Source organism: Lemur catta, chromosome 11 (assembly GCF_020740605.2).
Source record: "Lemur catta isolate mLemCat1 chromosome 11, mLemCat1.pri, whole genome shotgun sequence".
NCBI lineage: Eukaryota > Metazoa > Chordata > Mammalia > Primates > Lemuridae > Lemur > Lemur catta.
In genome coordinates this window covers 9,478,369-9,499,838 of record NC_059138.1, presented here as the reverse complement: position 1 = coordinate 9,499,838, position 21,470 = coordinate 9,478,369, and the positions used below count along the sequence as shown (strand labels likewise).

The window sequence follows — 21,470 nt, the reverse complement described above, 5'->3', positions numbered from 1 at the left end:
GACCGTTTCCTCTTTGAATGTGCTTTCTCTGTCTCATATCTTTGTATTTCTTTCTCTTTGACATCCAGAGGAATTTGTCGTTGGTCTCCTTTTTTATTTCTGGTGTTCTCCAAGTCTTATAAACTGAGGCAGAATGGTAGTTGATTAAAAAATATACGAGTAGCTCATAGATGGAGGCAGGAATGAAAAGCAAGACTAGGAAAATAGCTCACAGCTTGCAGAGATCAAGTTCCCACCCTAAAAAGAGGCTAGATAGGGCATCACCCTGAGCACCTCAGCGCCAGAGTGGCTGTTGCCATAAGTCATCTCAACTCTTTCTGCATCTTTGAATCTATCCTTCCACACTCGGAGCCCTCAGGGGAAGCATCTGATTGAACTAGGCTGGATACATGCTCACACCCTGGTCACTAGAAGGGGGGGGGAAGGAGTAACTCACTTCTTGGCTCCCTTAGTGAGAAGTGGGGCCCTGCACCCACAAAAATCCACACAGTAAGGGTTCTTCCAAAATAAGAAGGTATTTGGATGTTGAGTATATGAACAAACAGCTTCTTCCTCTGTCATTACCTGCCTACATTTTGTCAGGAAATTCACATTCATCCCAGACCTGTAAATCCAGGTCTGACGTTCTGTCCCTTTTGTACCCTGTCTTTCCAGATGTACCTGGGAGCTCCATGACACTCTAAACTCACCTAGGATAAGGACAGGGCACATCATCCTTCTTTCCCTTCTTTCTTTCTTCAAGAATACCCTGAGAACCTAGGTAAAAATGGAGATTCCCTAGATCCCTTCTCCTCCTCGTCCACAATTCTGATTTTTGAGCTTCTGGAGTGGGGCCTGGGAAGCTACCATTTTTAGCAGGTGGCCCAGGAAATTTTCCTACTAATAATGGCTGTTCTCTTTGAGAAACGGGGTTCTCATCTGTTACACAATTTTGCCAGTGTTTTCTCTGCTGTATCTTTCAAGTCTTCCCTTTCTTTTCCCTAAAACAATATGCTTTCTCTATTGCAAAGTCTATGTTCAAGCTGTCTTTCTCCAAAGTTGGCTTTAGAATCTGTCTGTCCCTCCCCTGCCAGCATAGAACTTCTCATGGGCATCTCTGCCTGTTCCGTAGAGACAGTATCGGGGAGACAGAGGGACACTGCTTTCTACTTTCTGCTTCCCTTGAGATTTGGCTGTATTTCCAGAACCTGGGTTTTGGATGACTGCTCTGGTTGGTATAGTATGAAATAACTGGAAAGACACAGGTACCAGCCAGTTAGAATGGATGTTCGTTATAAATAACAGGTAACTGAAACAAAACTGGCCTGAATCCTGATCCTAGTAAACAGTAACTCTTTGGGCTTCTGTTTCTGCAGCCCAGCAGGTCTTCACTAAGGCAGATCTGCACAGGTCATGCCACAAGTCAAAAATTATTTATTAGTGTGACCTGCTGACTCCTGCTCAAGAGATCTGCAAACTGCATGTTGAGCATAACCTGCAGTGAGTGCTTTCCTGTTTGGGCTTCTTAGGATCACGCCCTGTGATCTCCTTTGAGCATCTGTCTTCTCAGTCTTGATGGTTCAAAGTGTTGTTTTGCACCATGGGAACTATGCATATGAAATTATTTCGAGGGTTCTTCCATTAGCCTGGCCCAAAAGCACAGCTTTACTTTCTTTCTTTTTAGTAAAGGGTTAGAAGGGTGTGCTTGAATAAGGAGGCTGCCTTCTGCCACACTGACAGTATTTTATTAAGACTATTATAACACTTTCTTTGTCTAGTATTTTATATATTGATATGGTTTTATGTCTTTTCTCACCTTGAAACTTTCTTTGTAGATTTTAATTTAAAAGGTGAAGAGGTAGGCCTCAATTTCCTTGATTCTTTGGATTCTGAGTTAGAAGATGGTTGTAGTAAATCTTCAGAGGCACAGAGGTGAGAAAGTACCATTTATTCTGGGAAGATTCTACATCATAAATTTGTCCTTAGACTTACAAGAATGTTAAACACCCAAAAGGAAGCACACGTGATTTCTATTCTTGACCTTGAGCAGGGAATGGCATTGTCCTATGCAGCCTTGTAGGAACATGCGCAGTCACTGCTCCCTTGTCTCCATGCATTACAGCTCTGCTCTTCCCGGTCACGTCAGGAAACTGCACAACCAACAGCTCAGTGCAAAGGCTGAATAACATGGAAACTTACCCTGATGGCTTCCGATTTATTTAATCATGGAGCATGTATGAATCTAGGTTCACATACTCAGGTATGTGAGAAATACCACTTTTCTCTGTGTTCTCTAAATTAGTCTAATTTTGACTTCTTAGGCTGATTTCTCTATGCTGGGAAGAAATTCCGCATGCCATTCTAAGAGTTTCTCTAAGGTTCTGGGCCTTATATAAAAGAGACCACCTGGTTTTCTGTCATCTGCCCTTCTAGATCATCACTGAGACATCTGCTGTCCTTGTCTACACATTCCCTTTAGGTCTGAGATCTCTCTGCTTGGGAAAATGAGATGTTTTGCAGATCAGTTCAGTGATTCTCTGTGGAAGTGGCACATCATCCTCTCTGAGGACTTGTTCCTTCCCTCCCTGCATCGACACTCCCCACCCCCTCCACCTGGGAACAGCTCTTTCTGAGCTCCTTCCTGCTTCTCCAGTTTGCTCTTACATTTTCCCTCAAACCTTGTTCTTAGACTGAATCATTAACGACCAAAATTTTAGATTCCCTTTCTTGGAGAACATGGAGGATAAAGGCTCAGAAAGTGAGAGGGAGTATTTGCATCGCATCCTTTAGTGCAGCAAAGAAAAAAAAAATAGAGAAGGCTGATACTAGAAATCTCGTATTGTAACATTCAGGCATTTGAGTTCCTAATACATATAAAATTCAGTACTCATTCCTCCTCATGAACTGGTGCTGACTATATCTTAGGCACTCCGTTAAGCATCAAAGGCATATTGTTGTTTCTACCTACAGGGTTCAGGGTTCAGGGGTGCAATCAACAAAAACCAATTCTTGAAAATTTAAGCAAATGGGTCTGGGAGCATCAGCAAAGTCCCCCTCCCCTCCCTAAAAAAGAAAGAGAAAAGAAATGATATGGAGTTAGCCAGATCAATGAGAGAAGAAATTTATAGAGAGAGGCAAACAAAGATGAATAATCCAGTCTCTGCCCTTAAAGAACTTTACAGTTAGGTGAGGAAATGGACCTTTGTACACATACTATGAGGAACTGAATGAAGTGGGGCACAGCTTAGTCACAGTTCTGCTTGGAAGTGACAGCTTTTAGTGTTTGTAGAAAAAAGTTGGTCTCAAGCAGTGTGTAGCCTTTAAGTGCTAACACAGAGGTAGAGCTCAGGATCAAATCCTGCTGGTGAGGGGAAAGAAAATAAGCTGCCTTGCATAAAAAGTGGGGCATCCTACATGGAGAAGCCATTTTAAAATTCTTTTCCTTGCAACCTGGCATTGTCAGTGGTAAAATGTCATACCTGAGTTTGGACGATGACACATCATTTGCACTGATTTGCATCATTTTCATTAATCATGGCAGTTAATATTGACAATGTAATGCTACATGTTGGATGGATGTATTACTATGTACCGTTGCTATTTAGAAAATAGCAATTCCTGATCACTCTGGAAGAATAACTTATTAAGATATTAATCTGCATTTTAGCATCTCTGCTGTAAACAAATCTGAAAGAATGGAAGCTATTATTTTCTTTGTGGACAACTCAACCCTTTCACCCCCTGACATCAACACTGGCTTTACTTAGCAAGTAGAAATTTGAATCCAAGACCTGGAGTGGTAGCAGGGGGGAGGGGGGCTTTCCTGCCCCTAGAGCAGAGTTAAGAGGATCTCTAGGCCCAGGCTTTGGAATTCAAGGATAATGGAATACACCAACCATCTGTGAATGGATGACATGGGCTTAGACAATAAGCATCTCAGCAGCAAACTACAGTAAAGATTCTCATTCCCTAAACATTACTGAATTTGAGTTTCTCAATGTGCTGGTGCATGACAGGGCATTGAACTCATAGTATTTCTGTAGTTTGCTCAAGGACTTTATTTGGGGAAGGATTAGAAGGGAGGTTCGTAAGGATAATCTTCTTTTGTGTTTTTTTCCTCTTACTGTGTATGAGTCTATTTTTTCTCCATTAGTTATGAATGCCTTTTGTAGTTAAGGACCATGTCTTTGTATAGTGGTGTCTAGCATAGTGCTTGACAAAAGCCAACATGTACTGCATGATTTATTGAATTGAGGTCCCTGGGATTTAACTGGAAGCCTTGTATTTAGGATGGCATCAGTGTTCCACTGTCTGATTTTTCCAACCTCAATGGCTAAATGAGGATTATCAGTGAACCCAATTCAGTCTGGACTGCCAGCAGCTAACCCAGAGCAGCTGTTTAGCCCCTGGCACCCTGATGATGCCACGTGTCCCAAGTCCCCATTTCCTCAGTACTTCATCATTAGGATACTCTTCATAGGGTTTGCAGATGGTGGGCCTCCTGAACTGAGCTGAAATATGGGTGTAACTTTTATTCTATCTACTTGGCCAAGATAAAAGTAGAATCTATACACCATATTTTAGTAAGGTTTGGCTGCCACCTGGTGGAGGAAATTCTGTAATATGTTAATTTCAATGTTGAACAAATAAGATGCAAGTCATTTGTCACTTGTGTATTTGAATACCTGAAAATATTTTGGAATAGTTCAGTTGCCTTAGGGGAATTAAAGACTTATAACTGTGTTTGTGTTAGAGCTCATATGTAAAGTCCTGCTATCTGCAAATATAATTGCTCATTAACCAAATAAGACTTGAGCATCAGATTCAGTGTCTCCCAGGATTCTTTCCAGCTCCGACATTGTGTAAGTCTAGACCTAGGTCTTGGAGACAATTTTGAGGCTGGAATTATTAGGATTTGTACTGCTAGCTGGAGCTAGAACAGAACCCTACCAATTCCAGGATAGATATGAAATCTCCTAGAAACCACCCATTCTTGGATCTCATGGAAAATTCCTACAGGAGGGAGTCCTCATCTCCCCTTATCAGAAGACAGCCCTATAAGGAAAGATGCATGTAAGAAAAAAAAGTAGGATGGAAAAGCAGACAAGGTAAATTTTAACAATGCAAAGTGCCTGATAGATTTTCCACAAGTTGACTTCTTACTGATGTCAGAAAGAACCACACAAAATAAGGAAAATGATCTATTTGCTTTGGCTTGTGGAACCATCTAGGGTATAAGAGAGGCATCTTGATATTGTATAATGATTAATAATATGTTGAATCAGATTTATACCCCTTCCCAGGTTTCCTTGGGCCCCTTCTCCTGGGCCACTGGTGCCTTGCTCTGTGAAGAGTCCCAGCATGCTGTCCCCTCACCTAACCCCACTGTCCACCTTGCCTTCCCCCAGGGAGAAGGCTGGGTCCTGTGGATCTAGTCAGGTCGGCTGTGGGCACCAACACTGCTGTAGGTCCCACTGTGGCAGGTTCGGTGAAGGCCGTGCTGGAGCCCCCTCCCCGGGGAGAGGCCAAGGGAGACCTCAGTGAGGTCCTTCCCCAGTGACTTCCTGGAAGGCCTGGTGACAGCCCTGGAGGAAGTGCAGGTGTCGGGACCGGGTCTCAGGCAGAGGGATTGCCTTTTGCAAAGGCCTCGAGAGAGAAAAGAGAGTTCAGAGAGCTCGATTTCAGTGTGGCTGGACTGTGGTGAGCAGACAGGAGAGGAAGGCAGAGGACAGATGACACAGGGGTTTGCAGGATGACCTGGGACCTTAGCTGAGTGCGATGGGAAGCCGTGCAAGCAGGTTTGCATTTTAAGGAGCTCTGTCTGCAGAGGAGAGACACAGAGGGAGGCAAAACTTGAGAAAGGATGACGTGTTAGGAGAGGGTTGAGGGAAAGGAGGCAGGAGATGATGGCACTAGGGTGGAGTGGCATTTGTCTTGCCGTTAGGCGACCAGAGATCCTATTCTGGCTCTTTCACTAACTTTGGGTGAGTTATTTAAGCTTTCTGATTTCCGTGTTCTCATCTACGAGTTGGAGTTAAGACTGCCTGATTCCCAGTCTTACTTTGAGAATTAAATAAAATCGTATGAAGGTACTTGCTAAATAATAGACGTTTCCTGAATACGATTTGAGTGTGAAGGGCGTGAGGAGGGAGCGGCCTCCCATGAATTAGCACAGCTGTCATGCCAGTTAAGCCCGGCCACCACCAAGTCCTCACAACAGCAGGCCCTGGCTTTCCTCAAGGCCAGTAACAGAGGCGATCTACCTGGACACAAGGAAGGTTATCTTTAAATACTGTCTCCACTGGGCTAAGGATGGAGCCAGAACTATTGCTGATAATAGAAATGTCAACACCGAACGGCTGGCAGCCACTTGCAACAGCAGTGGAGGGCTGTGCCAGCTGGCATTTGCTGCATGCTGTGCTGTGTGTGCATTAAAACACAGGCAGATAAACATGGTAATTAGCCATCCTGGAGTGATGCTATGCTCATACAGTAAAAACAGGTGATGGATTTGAAATGCAATTTGAACTTAATCATTTGGGTGAGGTGATTTCATAGTTGGCTAATTTAGCAAACCATTTTTAAAGGGTGCTAATTAAAAATTGCCCGGGGTTATCAATTTGCTGCCAGAATTGCAGAAAAATGGGCATGGAAGGATTTCAGTCCAGCTAATTATTGACTAAAGCATAAGACTTGATTACCATGTCAGGGGAATTTTTAAAATTCATTTTAATTTAGGGGAGGAATTATTGAGAGACTAGGATTATTGAGGGACTAGAATCCAGGGGAGAGTAAGACATAGCATATTATTTGTTTTATTTTGTTTACCATTAATTATATCTAGTGTCATTAGGGAAGATTCATTTTTGCACACTAGATTGAGGAACCTTGGGGTCCTGGTTTGTAGTTTCTTTTAATTATCTGCGATAGCACTGAAGCCTAAAACCCAGAGTGCATGGTTATAGCATTTATTTCAGTTAGCAGAGTCTGATGTTTGCTTAGAACATTTAACTTGCTGTGACGGTGGATGATGCAATTCTTCTTGGTGCTTTTCCACTTTCATTTGAATATTTGAAAAGTTAGGTGTCTCCAGGAAGTCTAAGTAAGAACCGGACTATAAGCTTTAAAGGGCCAGGCACTAGGACTGTCTTATGCCATGCTCAATCCCCAGTGCCTGACCCTGGGGTAAGTTCTCAATGAGCATTTGTTGAATGAAAGAATCTCCCATGAACTATATGTTGCTCTAGGGCTTTGGGAGACATTGGTGAAAACAACAAAAATCCCCGCTCTCATGGAGACTGTATTCTAGCACAGGAAAGAGTGATAACATAATAAATAAGTAAAGTATGTGGTATGCTAGCTGTTAAATTCTTTGGAAAAAAAAATAAAGCACAGTAAGGGAGACTGAAAGTGCCAGGGATGATAGGGTAGGGTGGAGTAGGTTAGTGGGCCCACTTCTTTATTAAATAGAATGCTCCTTCATCACATAGGAGGCAGTGATGATGAATGGATTAATGAATGAAAGATAAAAAAAAAATTGGATGCTCCAGGGAGGCCTTGTAGAGAAGGTAAGATTTGAAAAATGATATGCAAATGGCGAGGGCCCCAGCCAGGTGGACGTCTGGGCAGGAGCGTTCCAGGCAGAGGGAACAGCTAGTGCAAAGGCCCCGAAGAGGAGCGTGGCTGGGTGTGTTTGAGGAACAGCGAGGGAAGCCCCAGCAGCTAGAACAGACTGAGCAGAGGGAGAGTGTAAAATAATATTAGAGAGATTATGAGAGGGGTCGTTGGATCATCTGGGGCACTTCAGTCCATTGTGAAGACTTTGCCTTTTTTCCTAAAGCCATGGCAGGATTCTTAGGAGAGAAACGGCATGACTGGGCGTGGCCACTGTGCTGAGGACAGTCGGGGAGGAGCCCCAGGTAGAAGCAGAAGCCACTGGGAGGCTGTCGTGGTAATTCCTACGAGAGCCCACAGTGGCCTGGCCCAGGGTGATCACGGTGGATGGTGGAGAGGGTGAGAAGTCATCAGAAGGACGTTTTGAAAGTAGAGCTAGCACGTGTGAGAGAAAGAGGAGAGCAGAATGACTCAAGGGTTCGGGCTTGGACAACTGGAAGGCTGGGGTTGCCATCCACAGAGACGGGGAAGGTAGACAGGGCAGGCTTTCAGGAGAAGAACAGAGGTTTAAACATGTAGAGTGTGAAAAGTCAACTAGACATCAGTGGAGATGCCAGGTAGACAGTTCGGTATGTGGGTTTTCACGTAGACGTTGTTTGAGGACGTAAGTACTAGATGGGATCACTAAGAGAGGGAGCAGACACAGTGACAAAGGAAAGGACAAGGCCTCACTGGGGAGCCATCTTACATTAAAAGGCTGGAGGGAAAGATGAGAAACCAGAAACGAGGGAAAGATGAGAAACCAGAAAGGAGCAACAATGAGGTAGGAGCAACGAAGTCGAGGGTAGAACATGTGATCATTGCATTAAGTATTGACCAGATAGGTCCAGTCCAGTGAGGACTGAGGCTTGATCATTGACGTTAGCAACACGGTTGTCATCGATGCCCTTAAAGACAGTAGCTTTGGTGGAGTGCTGAGGCCTGGGCATCCAGCAGTGGGTTTGAGAGGAACAGGTGGGAACTGGAAGGAGAGTGCTCTCAGACACCTTGTTAAAATTTACTGCAAAGGAGAATAAAGAAATCGGGTGGTGGCTGGTAAAGGAAGTAGGGCCAATAAAGGAATTCTTTTAAGATAGCATTTTTTATGCGGATAAGAATGATCTAGGGGAGAGGAAAAAACCATGAAGTAGGAAAGACAGGGGCAGACTGCAGGGTGACCTTGAAGGGATAAGAAAGGAGGAATGTGCACTAGTGGAGGGTCCTGGCTTTGATGGGAATGTGGAAGGCAGATAGCTTGGGGACAGATGCTGGGGGTGGGGAGACGTGGTGGAGTCTGCGGAGTCATTTTTTGTCACTGCAATTTTCTCAGTGAGGTAGGAAGCAAGGTCACCAGATGGAAGTGAGGAGTTGGGGGAGAGGTACTGAAAGTCTGAGGAAAGGAGCAGTGGTGACACAGAAACAAGGAAAATAGGAGAATGAATGGATTAGGGACGTGTAGCATCATTGCCATTGCGGGGCATCAGTAAGGGCCGCCTTAAAGAGAGGTACATATGGGGGGGGGGTGATTTTAAGCGAGGCCAGTCATCATGGCTGCAGGCTCTTCTCCAGCCATTTCCGAGTGTAGGGGAGGAGGAGAGTTGGATTTAAACAGGGTTTTGGCTTTGCCCAGTGAGTACGAGAGTAGGGGGTATAAAAAGGGCCTAATTATAATAATTGAAATGAAATTTAAGAAGGAGATGCTTACTGATTGTTGACTGACTAAATGATTTAACGAAAAGCTGAAATTACATTTAAAGAAAAAAATGTGTTTGGGAATAATAAATGCTATCTCAATGCCTGAGAAAACGTACAATGAGTCAGTCAATGAGGGTCTTCACGCTGGTTGATGTCCTGTGTGTACTTGTCGGTCTGTGTGTATCCCTGGGCCTACTGCCATTTATGAGTGACTTTTGGACTCTGAGTCTGCCTCTGGATGTCTCTGAGCCTGTCTGTGTGTCTCTTTGAGCTTTTCTCTTTCTGTGAATGTCTTCGTAATGTTAGAAAGTATTTTTATGAGGTTTCTTTTGTCTTACATGCAGAGATTTTAAATATTTTAAATTGAACAATACACTTGATGTGCTTTAAAAAAATCTGATTTGTAAGCATACATGCCATTTATTTTTTATAAAAAATAGAAAACGAATGACAAAAAATGATCTATAATATTCAAAGTTAACCATGTTAAAACTTTAAATAAATTCTCTTCTAGTATTAGCTAATATTGACATAATTGTGCTCAAAATGTTCATATGCACTGTATATTCTTTGTGCTCTTAACATTAACATAGTATTATAAACTCACAAACATCCTTTTTACTGGATGCATAGAGGTCAGTCTTCTACTTCTCTGGTGTCTTCTGTGTTGGTATTTTATGGTAATGCTAAGTGGCGTTCCTAGTGGTTGGTTCAGAAAGGGGAAGCAGACTTTCCATTCTCTTCTTTCCCCGGCTCCTTTGCCCAAAGTTAATGCCCCAAGTTTGCGTTTTGTGCTGTCTTCCTTGTCTGCATTCCCACTCACCTCTTTCCTCTTTCTCCCTTCCTCTTTCCTCCACCTCCTGCCTCTTTCTCTCTCATTTGTCTCTCATAACGTACATCGTCACAGTGCTCCAAGTGTCTGCCTCACAGGAGGCGCTCAAATTTGTGTTTAAGGACAATACGGAATATCCATTTAACTGAATTTCTGCTTTATTGCAAGTTAACTTGTTGTTACGATGAAATGGGACAAGGTTAGTTAATCTCCTGCCTTTGTCTGTGGAACTCTCATGTACCCGGGGAAACTCATTTTTATCTGCATTCTTTCATGTGCCTTCTCACATAGAGCAAACACTTCAGTCATAAACCTTCCTCCTGGAAACCTGAACAGCAGATGCAATATCAGTAAGTTTTCAACGAGGCCATAAGAATACATTTGCAAAAAATACAAAGTTAAGATGGCTTGTGATGATTTCAGCTAAGCAGCACAATTCTAGAAGGAAGCATATACATACATCCTTTCCCTCAAACTTCATATGGCTATAAAATCTTGGATTTCCCGAGGAGTTATCAACATAGAACTTTGGAGATTAATTTAGGGGCCAGACCCCCACAAGCATTTCTGTAGCCTTGAACACGTCTGTTGCCAGGAGCTTGCCACATCTAATGGAATGAGTCCACATAGGAAAGTTACAGTTCTGTGGTTGCTAGATGGCAAAATTGTTAGCAGAGTCTTTTTTACATTAAGATGAAATATGGTTCCTACAAAGTCTACAAAAAAGTCCTGGTATATGGAATTTTTTTTAAGGAGGCTAGAAAATGAATAATTGGAAAGTTCAGTAACTTGGGGCTTCTGTAATTCCTCTAATTCTTTGTAGTCAATCCATTTATCCTATTCCCTTTACCTGAAACATTATTTACTTGATTTTAGTTCTGTGAAGCTTCAGCACTTATAAATTACACAGGTACCCCACAGAAAGGTTAAGCCTTAGAGCAGCTTTTGGAAAGTTATGCATTCCTAAAAACAGGAATGAATAACAATGGCATCAATGTGACTGTCATTATTAACATATTTATACAGATACATAATTACTAGCAATATCTAATCTAGAGAAGAAATTATGAAAATGATTTACATATCCACCTCTTAAAATTTACAGCAGATTTTTCTTGTGTAAAACTTTCTTCCTAAAAAAAAATCTCTATCGCCTATCTCCATTTAGCCTTAAAGAATATATTGGCTTCTTCATGATTTAATCTGTGACTTTTTCCTCATGAAACTCATTGTTCAATGCCACTGGCATACAAATATTCAAAGTGACCATGTTGCTCAGTTCCTTGTGATGGAATTGAATAAAAACTTGGATTAAAAGGTCAACTTTAAAATATGCATAATAAATTCACTGACTAAAAGCTATCCCAACAACTTTCTGCATCATTTCTCTTCATCTCATTATTCATGTAGGCTTCCCTGAATTTTAAGGAGTGCAAATAAAAGAGCAGAGTGTAGGGAGCGTTGGGGCCCAGGAAGTTCATTTCATGAATAAGGAACTAAAGATACGGTGAATGGTATTTCTTAAATTAATGAAGTTGACATAGTGGAGAACTGATGGGTGCTTGAGTATTTTCTGTAGTACAAAACAGTAAAACTTTTATTGCAAGAAATCCCTTATTCTCTTTCCTTCATCTATTTGGTCCCATAGCCATAGTGTTGAAAAGCCTCATTATTTTTAAAATTTCATGATCTATAATATGAAAATTATTGGGTTATTCAGCAAGTTGTGGTGGGACAAAGCATGGGAATTTCTATAGAGAAGAGGTGAGTGGAGTGTCGTAATATTATGTAGAAATCGTTTTCATGAATTCTGTAAGTATTTGCTGAGTTAACTACTTGTTAATAAAAGTGATACAAAGATAAGTTGTTTAGATAGGCTTTTTTAGATAACAAACTAATTCTTTTGTAGCCTTAGTAATTTTTTAAAAGTTAGGTAACAGTGAAATTTATTCAGTGGAGAACACTGAATCAAAATCACAAATAATGAAGTTTAGTGTGGGTAATTTAGTTGGAGACAACATACCATTTCTTTTTTTTTTATGGTTTTAGACTCCTCAGGCTAATTTCATATGCATGTTAAAGGTTTCATTTGTGGAACAAGTAGATTTAAATACAAATCAAGAAAATATCAGAATTGAATGTTGTGGTTTCAAAGTATTTGAAAATAACGTGTATTCTTCTCTGTAGTCCACTTCAACTCATGACAGCCATGGTTAGGCCTTGAACCTCCAAATCTGGAAATTGCTCCAGCTCCAAGATTTCTAACTTTAAAAATTTTCTCTCTTCTATTTTTCCTGTTAAGTCAGCCCAATTAAACCTGCTCTTCACACTTAATTTGACCTTGATTCTAAACCCATACCAGTGTTCCAAACCTCTGTTATCACTTGCCCTTATGTATTCATTTTGAGAAACTTAAAATTTCGTGGCCTTTTATGTTTGCTTTGTTAGTAGTTGAATTTTTTTTTTTTTGCCTTGGATGATGCCTTTTAAACCTGGCCTTGGCCCGGTGAACATTACTTTCTTCTTCAGATATATGAATGAGTGAGGATCTAACCTTATCTATTCAATGTAGAATTAGAACACTTATCTTTTAGTATTGAAGGAATTGTTCAAGAGCAGCTTTAGTATACAGAGAGTTCTCGACTTGTAATGAGGTCATGTCGTAATAAACCCATCACAAGAAGAAAATATCATAAGTTGAAAATACATTTAAGACACTTAACCTACTGAACATCATAGCTTAGCTTAGCCTATCTTAAACACACTCAGAACACTTGTGTTAGCCTACAATTGGGCAAAATCATCCAACACAAAGTCTATTTTATAATAAAGTTATTATAAAGAATTTTGAATCAAAAATCAGAATTTGAAGTATGATTTCTATTAAATGTATGTAACTTTCACACTGTTGTAAAGTCAAAAATTCTTTAAAACATTTTTTAAGCTTACTCTTTCTAAATGATTTTCATATCACAAACATATCTTTGCAAAATATAATTCGCATACATACATGTTCATTTTCAATGTTCCGAATGTGCTATTACGTGTATTTCTTTTTTTTTCCTGAATGATACTGTGAAAAGCGTTAGCGTGGTATGTCAGCTAGTGTCTGTCTGAAGAACTTCTGGGGGACTATTAATTCTGCTAAGATGTCACTTTTGAGTGGTGCAAGCATGCTATATTTTGGACCCCAGTGGTGAGGATTCACATTCTTAAAATCTTAAATCATTGTGAGTTGGTGACTCTCTGTATTTCCTTTAATGCTTGGATAGTTAGGGGTCAAGAAAGGAAAAGAACAATAGTTTTCAGCATATTCCTTCAGCATGGGCACAAGTGGGGAAGTTAGTTAACACACCAGTGGTACCACACAAATATGTATTGCATGCTTACTGCAGACAAGGCCCTATTCAAGGAGCAGGGATACAGCTGATGACAAGAAAGACTAAGTCCATGCCCTGAAGGGGTTTATATTCTAGCAGAGGATTCATAATGTTAAGCAACGTAGCAGAAAATTAATTATGCCATTCAGGTGGAATTCTGCTCAATCCTTGTATAATTTTATACTCATAATTTCCTGTGCTCATTGTTCAAAAATATAATGGGCTATTAAATATCCTGTAGTCTTTAGGTTTTAAAGGTATTTTTAAAAGAAAGAAATGTTAAGGTATGATTTGTAACATTTTATCAGTTCTTTTGACTATTGGACTAACTCAGTATTATATAGCTCAGATGTCTTTGTTCTCGGGGACCCACTGTGGGTCTGTTGGGAGAAATTTCTTCTCAACTAAGGGTGATCTCAGGGCTCTGTTTTTCAGGTTACTGGCAGGGATGGAATTAGTTTTCATTTTGCTGTGTATGAAGTCCTTGCTTTCAGCAGTAGAACGAAGTACACAGGGAACACATCCTTGGATCTGTTTATTTACCCATTACCTGTGAAGAAGAGCGATGTTGCTGGGCTCTCTTTCCCGAGTGTAACCAGAGCTGTTTTGTGAACAGTGGTAAAATCACACAGTAGCTCTGAGTCTCCAAGGATGCCAAGCCAATGGAGAATAATTGATCATGGCTGCTTGCAGAGCTGTTTTGAGATAGATTTTGAGGCTCAGGCTGGGGCTCATCAGAAAAGAAAATTATGATGGATAAGTGGAATCTGCCATGGGCAAGCAAGGGCAACCTTGCGCTGCAGGTGCTGGGAATATTCCGGTCTGTATACACTGACTCCCTAGGAATGGCTTGACCTTGCGGCTTCAGTTTTAATTCCTGCAGGCATAAGGATCATTTATTTTATTCTGAAGAGAATGCACTAGAAACAATTTAAATAGTGTAATACCCTCCCCCCATTTCCTAATGGAGTTGTATTGACTTTTTTATTCCCAAATAGGAACACATTCAGCCTGTTGTCATTGCAGGCTTTTCCTCTTAACAACATAAAATAAAAACTCTTATTAGGAAATGATAATGGCTGTGAGACCAAGACTGAGAGCAGGAGTAGAAACAATGTTGTGTGTGTGTGACCTTAAGTTACAAGGCAAATAAGTTGAAATCTTGCTCAAATATGCCAGTTTTTAATAATTCATTTAAATAATTTAAATTCCAAAACACATTATTTTAAAATGCTTTCATGATGGAATGTCTTAATCCTTTGCTAAAGATTTTTTATAATTATACTCCTATTTTTCCAAATTTATGAAAGAAGTGTATGCTCAATGCAGATCACTTGCATACATACATACAAAAAATTTTTTTTAAAACACCTTTATTTATGCATTTTGTTCTTCCTTTAGGTGTTTTTTTAAAATCTAGAATATATTTCTGGATGTTTTTCAATGTAGAATAAAAGTATTAAGGGTACACTGCACATTTCTCTGTGTGTGTGTTTATGGACCAGGTCACAAGGTAAGATGTATTTCCAGGGGGTCATGATAAATAGAGTTTGAAAGTCACCATTCAGACCATACCCCTTTTGTAATCACAGAGCCTTAGTGGAGAGAATAGTTTCTTACCCCTAACTGACTTGGCAGATATCATCAGTCTTAATCATGCCAAATCTGTGTGTTGCTTTATTTCAATAGTTCAAGTAAAGTTTTAGAAAAAGTGTGAGCAGAAGCAGAAGCAAGGCCTGCTCCACACACATGAAACATGATGCAAAATGTGTTCCACACGTGTATCGAAGCCTGGCACGAAAGCCCGAGCATTTACCTTTATGAACACCTGGGCTCTGTCTGCTCCTCTTTGCTCTGAGTGATTCTCTGTAACTAGTGAGTGAACCTTGTTCTCATCCTAAGGGGAAACTACGCTCAGAGAAGGAGTGAAGACGTATTACTCTGCCAGCCCCGCACCTCCTCCAGTCCCATGTCCTCAGACCACACATGTGCACTTGTCACATGTCACAGTCACTTGTGACTCCAACCAGGGTTTCAGTAGCTGCAGCCATTTTCAGATTTCCCTCCTGCCTGAAGAGAAGGGTGATCGTAGCATGTTTTCACTAATCAGTGATTTAGGTCGCCAGATGCCATTTCGGAATGACGGTCACTAGATTTATATAAGCTATAAATCCGGCCCATAGAATGAAGAAATTGATTGAATTCAAAAGGGCCAAGGGTCACAGATTACTGTCCCAGCAGGGCCTAACTTACAACTTCTCTTTTATGGCCACAAGCTGGAGGTGAGCATCTGAATTGAACAGGAGTGAGAGAAGAGGGACTTTCCTGGTGGGCTTAGGTAGTTCACTGGATGCATCTGAGAGCTCCCCATCAGCAGACTCATGTTGTTATTATAAAAATAATACTTAGAGGCTGCTTAAATGATGTAGTGGGTGGCACATAAAGAGAAAAACTTGCTTAGATAATTTTTTAAAAAATGGGAAGGTGTAAAATACAGTTGTCCCTTGGTATCCACAGGGGACTGGTTCCTGGACCTCCTCTTCCCCTGCAGATACCAAAAATGCATGGATGGGAGGCTCAGGCCCCTGAGAGAAAATGGCATAGCATTTGTGTAACACCTATACACATGCTCTCCTATACTTTAAATCATCTCTAGATTACTTACAAAACCTAATACAATGCAAATGGTGTGTAACTAATTGTTATATTATGTAGGGAATAATGACAAGGAAAAAAGTCTGTGCATGTTCAGTACAAATGCAACCAACCATCCTTTTTTTCCCCCAAAAAACTTTATTTTTTGATTTTTTTTTTTCCTCCTCAATGTTGGCTAAGCTTCAGCAAACTACATTCTTTTTTGATAAGTATCCATTGATTAACACTGGTATGATTTTCAGAGTAAATAGGATATACATGCTTTGGTAGTAAAATTTTAAAATAATGGATATATTTCTTTTATATGATATGAATATATTTCTAGTAATGAATACATAACTAGTCTTCAGAAACTGAAGAAGGAAACACGCTTAGCCTCAACTTCTACTAAAGTAGAAAGTAAGAAAAATGCTGAGAATGCCACGGCCACTTTAGCTGCCCCTCCTTTCACTCTCTTCTGACAGACACCCTGAGCTTCCTACTATTGTAGCACCAAGAAGAAAACAGATGCTGGTCACACTCCTCATAGCAACTTAGGGATTTGTGTACGTAAAACATATTGGGCAGGCTCTCCTTAACTCATAGTTTGTATGGCAATGGTTGGTTCAGTAAGAAGACAGAAAAGGGTGGAAAGAAGATAGAAGAGGGTCTCATTATAAAAGAAAGGTGAATATATTTTGATGCACCAGGTTGTTCAGGCTGAAGGAGATAGTCAGTACTTGATCGTATTATCCGCCTTATGACCACCAAGTATCAGTGTTTAGAATTTGAGTGTGGGAAGGAACTCAGATACAATCAGTCCAACTGCTTCCATTTTACGGCTAAGGAAAGGTGTCCAGGCAGACTGGGACGAGAAGACAGACTTCAGACCCAGGCTCCTTAGTATGTGACATTCGTTTAGCCCCACAAACTCACTCATTTTTTTGGCAATCTGAATAAACTTATGGTCTATGAACCAATATTTTTTCAGTCTGAAGTATGTCAGAAACAATTTAATTTTTATGCTTAAGTTTCCTCTGCACAAATTTTCCAGTCTAGGTTATAATGATGATGATGATTGTCACCCTGCTAAAGCTTAGTGTATTTACTTTTGAGTTTGGAGGTTAACATGTCAGTAGGGCTTCATGAATTATCATTTATCTTTCACATTTCTCTTTTCACCTACAGCTTATACAACTACCTGTTTTCAAATATAACAATTAGGTTACTGATTCTTAATTTACTTTTAAAAGGTAATACCAAAGACAGAAATAAGGCCAGAGTGAAATGGTGCAGTTCTAACATCCCAATCTGGAAAGATTTTTTTTTTTTTTTCCTGTAAAAGGAAATGTATATTACATAGAGGCATCTAATGTTGTTAGGCATTTAAGGATGTGCTAGACTCCAAGAGGAACCTCAACAGAGCTTTCTCTGCTTCAAATGAAAAACAATTTTCTAGGACAAATGGAAAGATTAATAACATAAGAATAATCAGTACTGAATTTTATAGTGGAATGATCCCCATTAGCTTTCCAACTGAATGTAACATAGCTTATTTGCTTTCTTAAGACATAATTTTCCAATTATTGTAAAACTGAGATCTGTCTTGTATCATATTACATCTTTAAAACTAGTGGGCTTCCCATAGAGAGGTTTAGACTCCTGCAAACCCAGGTGAGCTGTTCTGTTGGGCAATCAACTGCTGGCAGATGAGGTAAGGCAGAGGCACCGCGGATGCCCGTCTGTTGGTTAGGGTTTGATGGCCATGGTCCAGAGGAGCGGGTGGTCGGTCTCCACAGTCACTGCACCAGACCCGTCGTAGGTATTGGAGGTACTGACCACTGTTCCAAACGCAAGTACATCATTTGCTGCAAGAAAATAAGAAAAAAAAAATTAGTAAGAACCAACCCTTTTTCCAGTATAGACTGACTTTATCAATGGTTAACCAAAAAGCAATTAAGCACGCACTTTAATAGAAGATATATAAAAGTGGGATAGGTGAAATATATGATGTAGAGCTTTAAAACTGAAAGTTCCTATAACTTGCTATAACCATTCTTCCGAGAATTGGTTATTTACCATTTTGGGTTATATACCATTCTCAATATTAAAGTTTTTTCTTTTTTTCTTTACCAGTTGTAAAAGCAAAACCCATTATCTATAACGTGCTACTTAAGTCCTTGCCTGGGTGCAATTTTAATTTTTCTTGATGATTCAGACTTAACATTTTACATGTTATTAAACTGTATGAAGATACAGTGTTAGCTTCAAGTATAAATGATATGGGACAGAAAGCTAATTACCTGAAAAAACATGGGATTTTGGTCACTTTTTTCTTCATAAAGTAAGAAAAGTCAAAGCAAATATGGTTTATGTTCTATAAAATTAATAGGAGCTCAAAGTCAAGGCTTTCCAATGTGTAATCTTGAGCAAGTCACTTAAGCTAAGTTGTAATGTGAGGGCAAGAGATGAGATAATCTTTTACTATTAAATTATCAAAGTAAAAGCCTTAAGAGTTATGTAGTTAGAATCTATATATTTATAAATTTTACAAGTACATATTTGTATTTTCTAACAAGTTAATGTCTAGGCAGAGATTGGTAACTTCATTTCCCTTTGCTTATTTATACAGGAGCAGTTCCCTTCATCACCATGACTGTGAACTCATAACTGACCTAGAAACATCCCTTGATAATCAATGTTATCTTCTTTGCTAAAATTCAAAGAGAAAATAAAACAAGTTATAGAGCCAGGACTGTCAGAGTCAGGCGAGGCCCCTTTTCCTTCCCTCAAGGCCTGACTGTGAAGTTACACACGGTTTTGGGGGAAATAATTCAATTATGATGCTCGAGTCCCACCAGAGGGAGCCTGCTATCTTTCCCAGAAAATCTTGGAAAGGCAATTTAAAAATTCAGAAATGGTCTTACAGGATAACGTATCATCAGTATTCCCAGTGCACACAGTTTATTAACACTCAAATTATTTATTTTTCATAGTTTTCTATGTCTTTACTAATGCAAACACAAGGTTGTAAAGTAAAACTTTGCCGGAAAACAGAGAGAGCCTCATGTGAACGTTACTCTAACATGGAATTCAGTATAAGAAGCTCTTGCCTCTTAAGTAACATGGGACTTCTGGGAGATGGTGATGTATACCTAGATATTCACAGATCTGGACACTAGGACCTGGATGGTGGAGTGGAGTGGTGGTCATGGGATTCACAGCAAACTCAACCTCTGTTGGAGAAAGAAGCCTTGACTCTCCTAGAGGGTGGTTTTGCTTGGAATCAGGGTGCTCATCCAAGTGGCTTCCTGAGACCTAGGGTTTCAAGGTTTTCCCAACAGTCAAGGGAGAGGGTTGCTTGAGCTCAGGAGTTTGAGACCCCATCTCTACTAAAAGTAGAAAAATTAGCTGCTGTTGTGGTACACTCCTATAGTCCCAGCTACTCAGGAGGCTGAGGCAGGAGGATCACTTGAGCCCAGGAGTTTGAGGTTGCTGTGAGCTATGATCATGCCATTGCAGTCTAGCTGGGGTGACAGAGCAAAACTATGTCTCAAAACAAAAAAAACTTCAACATGCATATTTTAAAATATGATAATTACATTTACCTTATAAGGTTGTTATAGAGATTCAAGAACATAATTCATATAAAGTAATTGCTATCTCATATAACTCAAAGTGTATTTAAATGTTAGTTCTCATTAATGTTAATTTATTGAGGACTGAAAATAGAAAAATTAGCCAGGTGTCATGGCGTGTGCCTGTAGTCCTGCTACTTGGGAGGCTGAGGCAGGAGGATCACTTGGGTCCAGGAGTTTGAGGTTGCAGTGAGCTTTGATGATGTCACTCCTCTCTAACCTGGGCAACAGAGTGAAACTCGGTCTCAAAACAAAATAAAACAGATGCTTCTTAAGGCTTGACTCTGTGCCAGGGACTGGAGTACAAAAATGAGTGTCTCTGCCACCAAAGTCCTCACATTTCAGTAAAAGACAAGGTGCATATATAATCAAATCCAGGACAGGACAGAGGCATGAGGCAGGCCATGGGGGGAGGGAGGAGGGTGTCTTCCTGGAAGCCAGGCTGGGGTGTGATGCCTTTGGTGATGGGGGCCACAGGCATCCCCAGAGGCCCAGCCCCTGGCCTGGCCTCCCAAGAATCTGTGGACTGACACTGGTTTTTTGGCAAAAATAAATAAGTAAAATGATTTCTTAAAAAAGGCAATGCAAACATTTCTAAATCAATAAAAGTGAGGGAGCAAAAGGGAGTGAACTAGCTTTGCCTGGGAGATGCTATTCAGAGATGAATGAGTAATTCTCGTTCATTCAAGACTATCTGAGTCGTTACAGTACACCAGGCACTCAAGGTATAGCAGGATTTTATCTGCAATTTACAGATGAGGAAAATGAAGCTCAGAGAGGCTATGATGATAATAAAAGTTGTTAGACACTAACACATTATTAAGGGAGGCTAAGGTAATTCTTGGAAGAGCTCTAAAAAGAGAACTGATGCTGTCAGCAGCTTGATGGAGTACAGTTAAGGAGATGAGTTAGCGAGAGCCTAAAAATCACTCTAAGACTTAAATGAATACTTTACATATCATACACACAAATGCTTAATGAACCTATTATGATGAATCTTAAGGTTCCCTACCATTCTGGAACATTAGGTTAAGTTCCAGGAGTTAAGTTAGACATATTGGACATCACTAACTACTTAAGACATAATGGAACCACTGTCTACTTGGCATTTATCATTTACTCTCTGAAGATTCTTAGCCTATTTGGAGAAATGGCTACACATTAAGAAAATATGAATCAGATTTCATTAGCAAAAAAAGCAAACTATACTGTCTGTAACATCAGTTCGCGATTATCAGTCTTTACAATTTTAATTTTTTGACATAAAAGCCTTTATATACATGAGGCAAAAGCATCTATTTTAAAAATCACTAATTTACACCTCTTAAACTCTAAGAGGGGTTATTATTAAAATTGTTTCCTATTAAATAGTATTCATACTTATAGTTGCCCTTGAAATTTTTCAGAAATAAATCAATATATTGCTTTTTCACTTTCTTGAAGTCAGAAACTCAAAGCAGTCCTAGTGTGGAGCTGTAGAGTACATGCCTGGTGCATATGTATATTTATACTGGAATCTTAAGAAATAAAAAATTAAGGCCATCTATCAAAGAAATACTTTCAATTATCTATCTCAGCACTGTCAATTAGAAATATCTGATCCACAAATCTCACTAATTTATAACAGTAGCCACATTAAAAAATGTATTTTATTTACTT

General features: G+C 40.0%; 1 protein-coding gene across 5 annotated transcripts in view; it reads right to left on the bottom strand.

Annotated features, from left to right (window-relative positions):
- Positions 1 to 16,389: 16,389 nt before the first annotated feature.
- The window catches only part of TPK1 (thiamin pyrophosphokinase 1), a 323,125-nt gene continuing 318,044 nt past the window's right edge, over positions 16,390 to 21,470 (bottom strand). For all 5 annotated transcript variants that reach the window (XM_045564370.1, XM_045564369.1, XM_045564368.1 and 2 more), the window contains one exon: positions 16,390 to 18,041. In XM_045564370.1, the coding sequence (XP_045420326.1) occupies positions 17,923 to 18,041 (119 nt within the window). In that variant the 3' untranslated portion in view covers positions 16,390 to 17,922. The remainder of the gene's footprint in view (positions 18,042 to 21,470) is intronic.